This window comes from Populus euphratica, unplaced genomic scaffold, assembly GCF_000495115.2.
Source record: "Populus euphratica unplaced genomic scaffold, PopEup_1.0 scaffold1.1, whole genome shotgun sequence".
Taxonomy (NCBI): Eukaryota; Viridiplantae; Streptophyta; class Magnoliopsida; order Malpighiales; family Salicaceae; genus Populus; species Populus euphratica.
In genome coordinates, this window is record NW_011499845.1 from 3,445,976 (window position 1) to 3,461,597 (window position 15,622).

The 15,622-nt window shown below is 33.4% G+C and overlaps 2 protein-coding genes and 1 long non-coding RNA gene across 5 annotated transcripts; all 3 read right to left on the bottom strand.

Annotated features, from left to right (window-relative positions):
- Positions 1 to 3,808: 3,808 nt before the first annotated feature.
- LOC105121284 (uncharacterized protein At3g61260-like) lies at positions 3,809 to 6,229 on the bottom strand. 3 transcript variants are annotated; one of them, XM_011019883.1, is made up of 7 exons: positions 5,924 to 6,229; positions 5,841 to 5,869; positions 5,698 to 5,771; positions 5,244 to 5,489; positions 4,685 to 5,129; positions 4,404 to 4,488; positions 3,809 to 4,325 (listed from the first exon to the last, which is right to left on the bottom strand). In XM_011019883.1, the coding sequence occupies exons 2-7, from the start codon at positions 5,864 to 5,866 to the stop codon at positions 4,134 to 4,136; spliced, it is 1,068 nt and encodes a 355-aa protein (XP_011018185.1). In that variant the 5' UTR covers positions 5,867 to 5,869; positions 5,924 to 6,229; the 3' UTR covers positions 3,809 to 4,133. The 3 variants fall into 3 exon arrangements, with proteins under 3 accessions (XP_011018185.1, XP_011018175.1, XP_011018194.1); XM_011019873.1 differs by having other exon boundaries at positions 5,841 to 6,229; XM_011019892.1 differs by having other exon boundaries at positions 5,244 to 5,477; positions 5,841 to 6,227.
- A 2,506-nt stretch (positions 6,230 to 8,735) lies between these two features.
- On the bottom strand, positions 8,736 to 11,871 carry LOC105121300 (probable leucine-rich repeat receptor-like protein kinase At1g35710). Its single transcript, XM_011019901.1, has 11 exons — positions 11,720 to 11,871; positions 11,481 to 11,628; positions 11,298 to 11,369; positions 11,041 to 11,112; positions 10,840 to 10,911; positions 10,609 to 10,752; positions 10,435 to 10,515; positions 10,271 to 10,342; positions 10,105 to 10,176; positions 9,196 to 9,267; positions 8,736 to 9,105 (listed from the first exon to the last, which is right to left on the bottom strand). The coding sequence occupies exons 1-11, from the start codon at positions 11,805 to 11,807 to the stop codon at positions 9,015 to 9,017; spliced, it is 984 nt and encodes a 327-aa protein (XP_011018203.1). The 5' UTR covers positions 11,808 to 11,871; the 3' UTR covers positions 8,736 to 9,014.
- Positions 11,872 to 14,368: 2,497 nt separating this feature from the next.
- LOC105121311 (uncharacterized) lies at positions 14,369 to 15,398 on the bottom strand. The gene is made up of 2 exons (XR_841530.1): positions 14,792 to 15,398; positions 14,369 to 14,718 (listed from the first exon to the last, which is right to left on the bottom strand). It is a non-coding gene; the product is annotated as an uncharacterized LOC105121311 (long non-coding RNA).
- Between the last annotated feature and the right edge of the window lie 224 nt (positions 15,399 to 15,622).

Here is a 15,622-nt window from a genome sequence, read left to right on the forward strand (position 1 = left end):
TAGGGAAACATATATATATGTTTGTGAAAGTACACTTCATGGTGCGACATTTACATATCTTTTTTATGGTTACAGTATTCTGAGCGGTGACCAATTGAATTGTTGAATTATGCTTCTGTTAGTAGCGTAATCTGTTAAGTTTTGCTATTATCCAAATCCCAATATTTTTTTTAATTATGCTAGTTTATCAACTATCCTTTATTTAATGATGTATTAAAAATTCCAAATTGGTTAGGAATAAAATTTATAAGTTGGATAATTGATTAACTAACTGGTTTTAACGATCTTATTTATTTTCTCTAATTAAGATAATTGATAATTTATATTTGATGTCTAGTACGCTAAAATGACTTGCGACTAATACTTATAAAAGATTACTTTTTTATGAAAGTGAAAACTCAATATTTTTTTTAATTATGCTAGTTTATAAACTATCCTTTACTCAATGATGTATTAAAAATTCCAAATAGGTTGGGAATAAAATTTATAAGTTGGATACTTGATTAACTAACTCGTTTTAACAATCTTATTTGTTTTCTCTAATTAAGATGATTGATAAATTATACTTTATGTCTAGTACACAAATGACTTGCAACTAATATGTATAAAAGATTATTTTTTTTATGAAAGTGAAAATTCTATGATGCTTATATAATTTTTTTTAGAGAGAAAACATGACAATATTTTAGAGAGAGATACTTTGAAAATATACATGTAGTAGAGAATGAAAATTATAAATCTTAATTCTGAAGGTCTTATTGTGTATTTTTAACTTATAAATCTTGTTCTTTTGTGAATACAAGAGTTTGAATTCTAGAGTGTAATTTTACCTTTAAGATATTTTAATTCGTCTTTCACTCAAGATAATATATATATAAAATATTAAAAGACTCGCATAAGATCTCGTACATTGCTAAAAAATCTATAAATACAAACAGAAATACCAAGGAAATATTTTCATTGGTAAATTGCCGACAGATTTTTACCGATGGTAATATTCCCTTGGTATTTATTGAGGGAATTACAATGAAAAAAATAATTAAAACAAAGCAAACAAAATGATGACATGATAGTTTTACTGACGGAATAAATTTCGTGGGTAAAATTATTGGTAAATTGTTAACACTATTCATCATGTTAATTACAAAAAAAATCACCGATGTAATATTTCGTTGGTATTTTACAGAAAGCCATGGAACTATTTATTTTTCAATTGCATTGTTAATTACTATTTTTTACAAACAAAATCACTAACGGATTGAAAAGTTGTCGGTATTATTTGGCGGTTTTTTAAAAAATTTAATTTAAATATTACAGACAGAATCACCAACGGATTGAAAAATCATTAGTGATATTTGGCTGTTTCTGAAATTTTTTTATTAAATTCAAAATTTAAATAAAATATTATAGATAAAATCACCGATGAAATGATTAAAAATATTAATATTTAATTATCCGTCAGTAAAATGCCCCAATAAAAAGTTTAGAATTCCTAATTTCACAACAAACTCGTCTTCTTTCTTCTTCTTCTCTCTTAAACTCTTTCTCTTCAATGCTCGGGTATGTCTTCTTCTTCTTCTTCTTTTTTCTTTTCTCTCCTCAACTCCTTTTTTCCTTCTTCGTGCTCAAATATGTCTTCTTTTCATTTCTTATTTTTTCTTCTTGTTTTTTTTTAATTAGTATACTTTATGAATTTTTTTTCTTTTTTCTCAACTTCACTTGCAACTACATTAAGGTAAAGAAAACAATTTCTTCTTTTTTCATGTTTTTTCACTGTATTTGTTTTTTATTTTATTTATAATTATTTTTGTTCTTAATAATTGTATGAATGTTGTTCTAGGATTGTTTTATATGATATCAATTTTTAGTTGATTTATTTATAATATTTTTAATTTTTTTCAAATGAATTTTTTTAGTTGAGTTTATTTGTTCATGTTATTTATTGTTGTAAATCTTTTTGAGTTGATTTTCTTCTTCTTTTTTTTCAAGAATTTTGAGTATTATAGAGTGTTGATTAATATTAATTTAATTAATTTATATTTTTTTAATATATATATATATATATATTTTAAATATTTTTAAATAATTACTGATGGAATTACATATGGTTTGTTTCTGAGAGAATTACCAATAGAATGAATTTTTTTTGCTCATTTTTTCCGTCAATAAATCCATCGATAATAATATTTTTTTATTACCAATGAACTTACTGATAAACAAAAAATTACAGATAAAAGATTCATTAACGGAGACTTTCTATTAGTGATTTTGTTGGTAATTTTTTTAACAATGAAATGGTAATGCAAATACCGACAGAAAATTTTATCGATAAATCTAAAGATTATGATAATGATAAAAATTCCCTAACAAGTGTTAGATCAAAGCGCAAGGTGTCCGAAACCAAACACGCTAGGTTTAGGCGTGACAACTTAATCCCACAATGAAAAAAAGTGGATTTAAATATGCTACCGGAATCCAATCACACTGGGATCCAATGTGATACCTCAGGCTTATAATAGGTAAAAATGAATTAAGATATACTGCATGAATCCAAACACATTAAACTATAATATATTAGAGATGATAAATGAATTCAAACATGTTCTCTAAATCTAAATACGTTGGACTTGGAGCACACTTCAACCTGAACTGGTGAGAAATGAATTCAAACACGCTGTATAGATCCAAATATATTCCCTCCAGCCTGAGCTCACAAGGGGGCTGGGGCACACCTACGTTGGATGCATGCCCTACACAGGCTCGAGCTTCTTGTCTCAACCTATATCCTCTAGAGAGTTAAGCTCAGGCAACCATGCCTGAGCCTCCTTTTCTTGGACCCTGCACTATACTCTGTGCTCGGGATACGAACTACATCTCAATTCGACCAAGCATGCCTGAGCCCACTTTTCTTGGACCCTCCACTATACTCTGTGCTCACTCTGTGCCCGGGATACAAACTACATCTCAATTCGACCAAGCCTTTGTCCTAAACTAATTGGAGTTGGCTGCATTAATCCTTTCCTTCCATTCTGTCTGTTTGGAAACAGATTTCTCGCTACAGTATCACTTATATATTAATCTGGCTCAGAGTTGAATCACTGCGCTTTGTGCTCGTAAGCCTCCATCTATCTGGTTCTAAGTTGTAGAATTACGAAGCAATATAGATAACAGTACTGGAAGTGTGGAGTTTAATAAACATACCTTTCAAACTCCTATTTGAAATTTATCAGAATCATATAGGAATTATTTTACTTGTCAATGAGTAGAAAAATCCAGCGGTAATCTAGATTACTTGAACCAAGGCAAGATTCTATCATTCAAGAATCCTTCAATATTAACCAATAATGATGATGGCCTTTTGTAATGGTAGCTACGGAAAAAAACTTTTACTTTTTTTTTTTTCTGGCATATATTTTTGTTAAGAAATAAACTCATTAGTGAGAGAATTGACTTGTGTGATAAGAAAACTAGAATAATATAGAGTGATTTTTTCCCTCCAATTGAGATAAAATACGACTTTTCTTTAAAATGATCCCACCATTGTTCTTCTTAGTTATACATCACAGCAGAATTGGCCTAGGCTCAACTATGGGCACCCAAATTTTTGATCCAAAGCTAAGAACTCCAACATAAGTTTATTTTATCTCCCTAAGAGTACAGCAAGAATCTCATGTCAAAGTTTCAACTCTTGGTGTCTATTTTCCACTTGAAATAATGTAAGTGGTTTACATTTCTTTCTCTTGTTCCTGGAACAGGCAAACTTGCAGGGACAAAGAGCAGGCATGAAAAGACAGGAAGAGGGATGGTCTAGATAATTGGTTATTTTATTTATTAACTCCTCAGTTCAGTGTTGCTTCAAGTATATGTGAAATTTCCGTGAAGTTAAATATTCTGTAGAAGTTGATTGAGGAGTATGCTTCCCTCCGATATTTGCGGCTCCCTACTTTCTCATTGAAAAATCTACAACATGGATGAAAGAACGTCTCTTGCTCACCACAATATCAGTACTATAGTCTGTACATTGCTTGTGATCAGTGCAAATCAAGCTAAAGAATGGTGTAAAGCACGTAAATATTTACATTTTGTAGCCATGTTTTCTGGAACTAGATAGGGAACTCTTATAAATGGTTGATTCAAAAGCAGAAACATGTCCTAGGAAGCTTTCCTGTTTTTCTGATTGTATTTGCCTTTCCTTTTACCCTGAGCTCTTCATTCCTTTGCCTTTCTGCTGCCTTTGCTTTTGCTGCTCCTGCAATCTGATCGATATCAGCCATCTCAGCATGAAATTTTTTGAAGGCTTTTGATCGTATTCCCTTCGAGTCATTCTGCAGATCCAATAAATATTCCGTCAACCTCTAAGATATATAGTTCGAGTTGGATGCATAAAGGTAAACGAAGCAAACCTGATCTGTTTTCTTAAGTCGATTTCTGGCCTTTTCCTTTTTCTTGTTCTCCCAGGAGAGTATTCTGGCATTCGTTTTCTCATACCTGACAAATCATTTTATTAGTGGTAGAACCACATTACATTGTGTTTACTTGTCAATGAAAAATCAAAGCATGTCTTTGCAAATCTATGTTTTTATTATTCCAAGTACTTGGTATGTGTAATTTTTGTTAGGATTTTTTGGTTTTGCTTGTAATTGATTTTATGGTTTAGTAAAGTGCTTTCCATATGAATGATTACCTCTTTTGAATTTTAGACAATTCAGCTCTCTCCCAAGCATCCGCATTTGTCCCGTCTATTCCAGGTGTTGTTGAAACCTTCCTTTCGATTTTAGCTGCTGGAGTAGCAGGTTTGCTTGTAGGAGGCTGATCAGGCTTTGGTGCTGTAATTCTTGGCCTCGTTGTAGGCACGTCAGTTATCGGCTCTGCACTTTCAGGCTTCATATCCTTAGTGCTGCTCAAGCTCTTATCAGCGAAGGTTGGGGTTTTCTTCATTGATGGAGCAGGCTTGTCAGTAACTGTTAGGGTCCTTTTAAATTGTGGGGCAGCAGCGGCATCATCACTAGTTGTTTTTTCTTTGATAGCTGTTTCTGGCACCTTGCTATTTTGTCTTTTGGGGCTCTCAGTAGATGTTAAGATCCTTTTAATCCTTGGGTCACTTTCAGGACTTCTCATTGAACCTTCACCTGATTAGACTAGTTAATTAATTCTTGTTCAAGAAAGCAACATTGAGAACTCATATTTTATACCTGATAGTTCACTCTAATTGCTTTACCTAGAAAATTGTTTAGATGCCCTACCTGGTTCTGACATTAAATCAGTCGATTCTTTCATTTCGCTTTTGATCTGGGTCAGAGAAGGTTCAGGGCCCTTGCTGATCCTTCCCTGTTCTTGGATGCCTGGTGCGTTCGATGATGCTATGGCATAAACGGCAGCTACCACTGCAGTTACATGCTCTATTCCACTGGAATCATAATCTTTATTCATTTGTCCAGAAAATTGTCTCTGGAACCAGTTCTGAGGTCTTTTAATCTCTGCAAAACCCACTAATGAGATTCATTGTAGTTTTTTAATCTATGTATTTGACTACCTCCAATCGTCTGCTCTTGGAATATGTCTTCTGTTGGTAGCGATAAGCATTAAGGAAAATTTAGGAAACTCTATTTGCACATTAGCATGTAAAATACAAGAAACACAAAAAACCTTTTAGATAATGAAATTTAAAAGGGAATCCATAAGAATATTAAGAGGTACCTTCTTTCAAGGATGGAGTTCTTTCTCTGGCACTTTGAGGCCCTTCTGAGTTTTCCTGTCCAAAAAATCTCACCCTAACAGAAACGGCCAGTCATGGCGGGATCCTTAAGAGCAATTGATGTTAACGAGAGTAGTACGTTTACCTGACTTGCTTCAGCAGATTCTCCATTGCTCGAGGAACTTGCCGTCCTGAAATATCAAGGTCTTGGACAATTTTCCAGGATGCATTTTTGCTGTGTTTATTTGAAGGAAATGGACATGCTTTGGATTTGTCAATGGAAATATTCTTTCTATTGATTCTAGCTTATCAATGCATAAACTCCAACGAACAAGGTATTGCGTTTTGATGACTTTTCTACAGGTTTCTTTTTGCCGGGGGAGTGGATAAGAATCTTCTTTGGAAACTTCAAATTGGGGGATTGAAAAAGGTTTCTTTTGCTCTACCTACCTGGATTTCTTCTTAATTTATGATTGGGACAACGTGGAACATACTTGAAAACTATCATGCAGCCCCCGAAGTCCACTTATGAAATCAGTTTGAGAAAAACTATGATTCTTGATTTAATCCTCAAGGCAGCTTCACATGCTTTTCTGCCACGTATTCTAAAGCTAAGCCGTGGATTTAAAGATCCCTAAACAGAATCAAGTCTTCCCCAGCCCCTGGACTTGGATATCTTCATCCAAACGCGTAATTTAATTATTTTCCATGGGTTCAGAAAACTCCATCGTATATCCGTACCTCACTGGAATATGAACAGAAACAGTGTTCGATATAATACCAACGTGACTAGCAGCAAAGCAATATATATATATATATATATATCACAAGTGCACCGCAACGTTTTTCTTTTTTTTTGTTCTGTTTGTCAAGCTGCTAACTTCCAACCATGATAGAGAAAATTAAAAACTAATCAGTAGATACGAAAGTTTTTCGTGGATAAGTTGTGTCATCTGGAGTTTTAATTTGGCCACGTGGCAAAAAAGAATTAGACATACATAAATATACTCTTAAATCCAGTTTAGCTTTTAAATTTTATTCAATGCCATTCTAAATATGACTGCAAAAAAATCAATTTTTTCTAGGAAAATAAATCACTGACTGGCACTGAAAGCCAATATATATACATATGAAAAACTTCAATGCTCTATTCCTTCGAAACTTACCCTTGATATCATTAGCCAAAATCTTGTAGATCAAGTTCTGCAAATATCGCAGAGCCCCTCAAGTTTTAGTGCCCTGATTGATTAGAATATTTGTTGCTAAAAATAATTAAAAAAAAAAGAAAAGAGAAAAAATACAAGCCAGATTGATTAAGCCAGCCTGCTCCCATGGACACTGGTTATAGTCACCCTTCTCACCAGACCACCAATCTGAAGTTGCACAGATAAAATTATCATCGGTTTAAACTTCACGCCGTCTGGGGCAGCCTCACATCATCTGCTCCACATGATGAAGAAAAACATAATGATGCAAGAGTGCAAAACACATCAAGTCTTAGGCTAGCCATTCTGTTAGTGCTGTGAATCGAATTAAGTCAAGATATATGAGACGTTGAATGCTGCTGACATCTTAATTTAACTATCAGGATTCTGGACAAGTCTAATGTTCTATGGCTTTATGATTATCTATAACTCTATCTTCTACTGATTGATCTCGACTGAACTAGGCTATGCTGGGCCACAAAAACAAGTTTGTTTTTCACTATAACCCTCTCAAGTTTTTCTCTTGTTAATACGAATATCGTATCGTAACTCGAAATCATCGTGTTGTGGTGACTTTTTCTGGTTTTTTTCTAAATATATGGAGGAGAAATATTATTAATTCTTAATATGAGAATGCTATATTCTAGTTTAGTATTTTTAATCATTGATAAAGGCGAAGTACACCCTATGAAAGTTGTATTTAAAAAAAAAATGTGCGTGACACGTTTTTCAAGTTTAGTTACCGCGCAAGAGCAGCCCGATCCTATGAAAAACTTTGCAGATAGAGGCTGGTTTTGGGTCAGATGACTCAAATTCTATCAGCATGTAAATATTCAGGCATGCTTGGAGTCTTTGATAGTGTGCTGTTTAAAATATTTTTTATTTAAAAATATATTAAAATAATATTTTTTATATTTTAAAAATTATTTTTACATTAATATATCAAAACAATTTGAAAATATAAAAAAATTAATTTCAAGTAAAATAATTATAAAAAAAAAACACAATTCCCACCGTAATTTCAAATACAATAGAAAGTTTGAAAGTATTGGACAGAGCGTGTATGTATACAATATGGAGCAGAAGAGGGGGTGAATGGTTGGCCTTCTTAGCAGATAGGTCTCCTATATGTCTCCTTGAGGGAAGAAGCGAGACCAATAATCAGATAGTGCCTTGTTCAAGCAGTCTTTACTCTTTACTGTAGCAGCGGTCGAAAGCATTTACTCGGCGCTTGCTGTAGTGAAGGCCCAAGGGGCTGAGGCTGCCACTGAGAGGTTGCTTCAGTTTGAACTTGGGTGCATAGAAGACATGGAATGCCGAATTGTTAATTCCAAGTCGACAAGGCATGACTTTCAGCGTTAAGTGTTTTCGTGCTAATCCATTGCCTGCTTTAGCGACTTTGGCATCTTCATTCAATGCTGTTAAGCTTTTGATTGCACTGGTACGAGCTAACCAGTCAAATGTGTTGGAAGGAAGTGCCTCGAGGTTCATGCCAGTGCAGCATTCGCATAACAATCTTGCAAGACCATTGTGAGACTTACCATGATACATTCAACGAACCACAAGCTTCACCCACCAACATACAGCACATCTTTTTGCTAATCTAGAAAACTTCGATTGGCAAGGTCGAAAGCATGAAGAAAATTTATATTTGAACGCGGTCGTTCCATTCCCAGTGTGTCACCACGAATGAATATCAGGTTGAGTAAACCAAGTCTTGGGACTTTTTTTCCAAAATTAGTTCGGTAAAAAAAAAAAAACAGCATTCAGATCAAAAGGGTGTCGGCGCTCAGCATGTACCGTAAAACAAAACAGAGACGCATGATAATAAAATAAAAAACAAAAATGACAGCATTAAATTGCTAGATATCCTGTAGCAGATGCAGCCATGCAGGTACATGGATTGCTAACAAGGAGAGATTTCGCCCCTTTGGGCTCTACAACATCCTTTTTATATCCCTTGTAAACAAACACTATAGTCATTAAAGGGAAAGTTTGAACGGGGGAGATACTAAATTTACCATTTCATTGCAGAAACATAAATATAGCCTTGTCATGCCAAAAATATTAGTGTCCAAAAAATAAAAAATAGGTTGATTGATGCTTACACTACACTACACTACAAAATCAGTATCAGACACTTCAAGGACTTTGTGAACACCTATTGGGTTTGCACCTGGCTTGAATGCATTTCCTTCAATATATCTGCAGAAAACATTCAATTAGCTATGGTTCACCGAGATGCACACAAAACAAATTATCACATTCCAGGTCCAAAGGGAGAAAGAAACTCACAATTCTTTCAAATATGGGTGCTTATAGAAGGCGTCAGGAATTCTCCCATTAAAATTGTTGTGATCCAAGTACCTGGATGATGATGAAAACATATATAATGAAAAAAGAAGGAAAACACAATTTAACAGTGCACAGACACTTAGCTAACAATTGGATCCAGCAATTTCACCAATTTAAACTGGGGGGGTTAGACACATGCCAGCAAAAAGATGCATTAGGTTTAATGACGTTGAAACAGAACAGAAATTCTTGGAGAATAGGCTACATATGGATGCCCAAAGGGGACCAGCATGATGACCAAAGTCACTTCAGATGAAGGAGCTTGAGCATTTTCAAATTTCAAAGCCTGTTTAGAATTGTGATAGCGGTAGCAGTTTAAAGTATTTTTCACTTAGAAATGCATCAAATTAATTTTTTATTTTTTCAAAATTATTTTTAACATCAACACATCATAACGATATGAAAACATAAAAAGAAATTCATTTAAACAAAAATCAAGATTTTTGGGAGCGCAGTGCACACCCATGTTGGGAACAGTTTTTTGTGAGACAAAAATACCTCAACCTTGATGCCATTTGTGAGTATGTCAAAAGATTTGTGGCAAGACAGTCAATATTCAATTGTTTGCTAGAGAATGATTGAACAATTTATGGATGTAAAATATAAGAGATCTACATCCTGATAAAGCACATTCTTAGGCATTTTTTCTTGATGGAAATGCTGGTTAAAGCTGGAATGCGAGCCTTTTTTTTTTTCTCGCCGCAGAGCAATCCAAGATGATATATTTTTGCAATTGAATCCATCATGCCATGCGGTGCTTTTGACAAAAGGCTGATTATAACTTGAACTAATGAAATCAATACCAACACTAGAGAAATGTAGCAGTAATATTTTGAAGAAGAAACTTACAAGTAAGTCAATCTAGGCATATGAGCGAGTCCAACAGGTATTATTCCAGTCATTTTATTGTGTGATAGGTGCCTGAAACCAATAAAGCAACCAATTATAATCAGGGCACAGCAATGAAAATCTATCTGCCTTTAGAAAGAAAGAACAAAAATGAAGAGAAACTTACAAGATTTCCAAACTGGTTAGGTTTGCAAGTTGTGCGGGGACTCCACCAGTTAGATAATTATCATTTAAATAACTACATATCAAGGTCAACAATAGAATTACTTACAAAAGCTTCACCAAAAAATAAAAGAGCAAATGTGAACTTACAGAATCACATAAACTTACAGGTTGCGAAGTGCAGGGAAGCAACCATCAGAACGTATTAGTTCCCTGATCGTACCCACCAAATGATTGTTGCCAACATCCCTACACACAAGGTATTAGAATTGGATTTCCAAAAATATAGTTCTACCATTTAACATACAACAAGGACATGGTGAGAAGGGGATGGCCTCTTACAAGTGACGAAGATTTTTCAGCGTCCCCAATTCTGCAGGAATTCGCCCAGAAAAACGATTCTCATGTAGATAAAGATACCGAAGCTCAGGCAGATTTGCAAGCTCCCTAGGGATTTCTCCTTTGAAAGCATTGAAGCTCAGATAACTGCAAAAGGATACATGAAATGACTTTTCGGATGAAAGAATCCCTAACGACATCATATTATATATTGGAGAAAATTAGATCACTCACAGATGAGTCAAACTCTTCAGTTCACCTATTTCAGGAGGAATAACATCCTGTAGTTTATTCCACCTCAAATTACTGACCCAAAAACAACAGAACACCAACATAATGAATCACACTTTGCAACAACTAGCCCAAATTAACTCAAAGCTTAAAAATTCAGCACAGAGTAAAAACTTAAAATAAGCAAAAGAAAAGGGCTATTACAGTATCTTAAGACGCTTCAATCGCCCAATTTGCGGAGGAATAGGCCCTGTGAGCTTGTTATTATGCAGATCCCTGAATGTATAGAAAAACCCCGTATAGAAAAATCACAAACACTTCCAATACATGAACTCTATCAACTAAAGAACCGCCCTGCCTTCATTAAATTAGCAACGCTTGTACTTGTAGTCCATAAATTTAAAAACAGAAGCTGCTGCAATAGATCAACAAAATTGAAAAAAATTAAATCCAAATCTTACAGTCTGGTAAGATCCAGCAAATTGGTTACAGCAGTAGGAAATGGCCCCACGATGGACACTGCGTACACTTCCCTGCAACCAGTAATAAAGGAATAAAAAACCTCGAATTTTCAATATTTCTCAAAACCCTATTTCTATATTTACCAAATTGAGATAAAAAATAATCAAACTATCAGTAATTACAATTCAGTGACGACTCTATAATCTCCTGCGATTGAGCAAGTGACGCCGGACCACGGCGGATGGTCACCGTCGCCACAAGGATCGTCGCCGACCCAAGCATACACCACTCTCCAACCTAGCGATGCCTTTATTTCATTCAAAGCTTTCACTGCAAAAACAAATACAAACTAAAAAATCATCAATCTGAAGAGATAATTTGGTTTAAAGAGAGAGTTGAAAAGAGGGATCTGAAGAAACACCGTCGCGTTTAAGGGTTTTGGAGAGAGCGAGATGGAAGAGAAGAGGGAAAATAAGGATGAGAGAGAAGGAGAATGATGGACGCGCCATATTTAGGAAGAAAAGATCGGGCGAGTGTGATCACTATAAATTATGTGAGAATAAATGGAAGAGAAGATAGAACAAAGATCTATTAAGTATTACTCTATTTACTCGGAACTGTTACTGTTACTGTTACTGTTACTGTTATTTTATTATTGTAAATTATTAATTATTAATAAGTCCATCACTAACGGGACTCGGACTCGGTGTTTGGCTCTTCTTCACTCAGCTTCAGAAAACGTCGAATGGAATGCCTGCCACTTTTTTTTTTCGATTTAGGTTAAAATGTAAAATACATTCCCAGAAGTTTGACCTATTACGATATTATTAAGACCCCGCAACTTGTTTTTTTAATCAAAATTTAATTTTTATTATTTTAATTTTTTAATACTATTTAAATATATTCATGTCAAGAATACATTTTAAAAAATAAAAAATATATTATTTTAATATATTTCCAAAAAAACATTTTAAAAAAGTATTTATTATTTTGAAATAAGTTGTTTTGAACTGTATTTCAAACAGTATTTCAGTCAAATTTAAAAAATATTTTTATATATATTTTTAAATTTATATATGCTATATTAAAATTAATTTTTTAAAACATTAAAAAATATATATTATTTTAATTTATTTCTAAATAAAAAACACTTTTAAAAACATTTATATATTATCACAGCCGTGAATCCCTCTTTTTCAGACTTTTTACTTACACCTCGTAAACACTTAATTAATTTGTGATTTGTGAAACTTGTTAATATTTGTTTTAAGCCACATCAATCGAACTGAACATTTAAAAAACATAGACCTCTTTTCTTTTCTTTCCAATTGGGCATTGAAAACTATAGTTTGTTAACTAAAATTTTCAATTTTTTTTTTATATTCTGAGAGTTTCACATGTCATCAGTTTTTAAAACTTTTTTTTATTTGCTTTTCAGTTATTAAAATTTAAAAGAAAATTCATTGAATAAAAAAAGAAAGAAAAAAGGTGCTCAAACAGCCGTATTTTAGCAGCTAAAAGGATCAATCTTTATATAAATATATTCATCAAGTAGAAATAAATTTAATGAAAATAATTTTTTTCCTCATATATATTTTAAAAAATAAATTCAGATTGGTGAAGTTATTTTTTATTTAGTTAGAATTCTAGTTTTTTAGAATGATTACATGTTTTTTTTTTAATATTTGAAATAGATCTATTGAGATCGTTTTTAGTATTTTTAAGTGAAAAAAATTTAAAATTAAATTTTTAGAGATCATAATAGTTTTTAATTAATTTTTTTAGCTCAAATTATTAAAGTTGCTTTTTATTTAATAAAGTGCACCGCAAATGAAATAAAATTTTATTGTCGAAACAAAAAAAAAAGCAGATGAATTAGAAAAGAGTATTATAATGAAAAGATATTTTTTATATTTTATTATTATATAATTAAATAAAAATATTAGATTGAAAAAAGTTTTCACCGACATACATAATACAGGTGAATATAACAAAACAAAACAATTGTTATAAAAATAGCTTGTTTGATGGCATTTGTAGTTGGGATGTGATGGCATTTACAATTGTCCCCAGAGCACGACTTCTAATAGCATATGTAAATGCCTTGATCTCGTTACACTTTAAAAGCATTTATATTTAGTTAATTTTATCGGCGTCTATTTTAAATGATTTAACTGTACAATGATCTCTAAGAACACATGATGTAACTCAATTGACCCTGTGAAAGACGAAATCCATCAGTAAGATTTCTCGGAGTTTGATTTTTTTTACGTGATGGATTCTGGAGGCAGTTTGGAATTTCGTTCCAAACAAAGTTTAGTTGATTTATTTTTTTTGTTTAATTTTTTTTATATATTTTTAAATTATGCTCAGTTACTTCTGCATTAAAAAAACAATTACTGTATATGCTGCATGTATATGCAAATAGAATGTCATTAAAATTCTTTTCCAAACTGAACTACAAACTACAAATTCTTTCTGGCCTAATTAAAAACATTAGTAACCTTGGCCTTTCTTTATTTTCTTATTTTTTATTATTATCTCTCAAATTCCCATATTCTATTTTATCTCTTCGCCCTTTTTTTTTAATTTTAATTAACTTAATCTCAACCACTCACATAGTTAAGCTATCCATTTATCAATATTAAATGCATGCTTGGTCCTTTCACTATTTAATATTGTTAATCCAGCCATTCATCAATTTAATTTGTTAATATGACCCTTGTATTTCATGATTTTTCTTTTTCTAATTCAATTTGAATCTTCCATCTACTCCCATTCAAATCAAATATTAAATTTAACCAAAACTGTTCACATGTCAGCTAAAGATCAATCGGTGTAAATTAATTGAAAAAACAGTGATTAATTATTGTGTTTATTTAAACAAAAGGATGACTGTGATCTATCTGATCATTAAGGTTTATGGCTTTCCCGTTTAAAAATTGAAGATTTTTTCAGAACAAGTTATTTCAGGATTATCTGAATTAAGAAATGTTACTGGCGCACTTGTCCATTTTCTGCAGATTTCTCTTGGAGCACATGCACAAAAAGGGAAGACCCGAAGGTAAAATTACCTTGGTTAGCAATAAAAATACTAGTTATAATGCTGTCAAAGCAGACCAAAAATGGATTTGTCCAGCCATTTTTGGACGGTTCCATTTTGATCGTGTCTAGAAGGAAAATTGAGAAATGCTCCGGCATTTCTTCATTCTCGTGATGTGAAACCACACTGGGCAAGGTTATTGCATAAATCAAAGCAAACGTCCACTACCAATTTCTACACTATCTGTGTACGTATAACATAACAGGCAGAGGTGCATTGCCCAGTTAGAGTGCCAACGAGCTAGCTAGCTCCACAGTGATTGGTGTATTCATCCAAAAACAAGCGAGATGCTGACTATGAATGCATCAATGACAAAGCTGAGAGAAGAGAAGCAACAGTATAAACAAAATGATCACAGCGAAACTTAGATTAATCTACTGAACTATATACCCTCGACGTCAGGATTGTGGTTGCGGACCCACATGGGGAGACAAATCTGCCCCCAGCCTCCATTCTTTGATTGACTTTTGCTTATACAGCTCCAAATTAACGCAACTCGGTTTCTTTTGAAGTCCACCTCCACCAGGATTCATCCACAGCTGAACTTGTCATGAAATGAAGACCATTTCCATGCTTGTTTAACTGCCCCCTAACTTTTCAACCCTCTCCCACATTACAAGCTATGCATCTTCTAATAACACAATCTAGTAATCAAACACAAGCACAGCTGATCCTTTTCTGCATGCATGATAGTCAGTACTGCATATCCATTAATTAATACATAACTCTCCTTTCAAGAATTCGATCAGTAGACCAGATGCTCAAGAAATAATTTAGGCAGGCATGAGAAGGTCATGAAGTAGAGACCAAGAAAGACCAGAGAGGAAATGCAAAGAGCGATCATATATAATTCCAGAAAGAAGAAAATCTTAGCAAAAAAATATAGAAAGAACTTGGCCATATTTAGTATAGCTAGTGCTATAATACTGAAGAGATGAAAGATGGTATTGAGTCTATTCACATTACTGGTTAAATTATATATAGGTACGGTGATCAAATCAAGAACCCTGATCAATTATGCAGAGGATTAGGCCCAGAAGGTACTAGCCTCTTCTCAACACCATATCTTGGATCAATCTCAATAGGTGGTGGTAGTGGTGGTGGAAGTGGTGACCCTAGATGTCGCCGCCCGTTTATTCTTTGAAACCGAATGCACCAAGAACGTGAGGAGCTTTTACGAGGGAAAGAACCACAAGAATGGTGTTGACTCTTGAAGCGGTG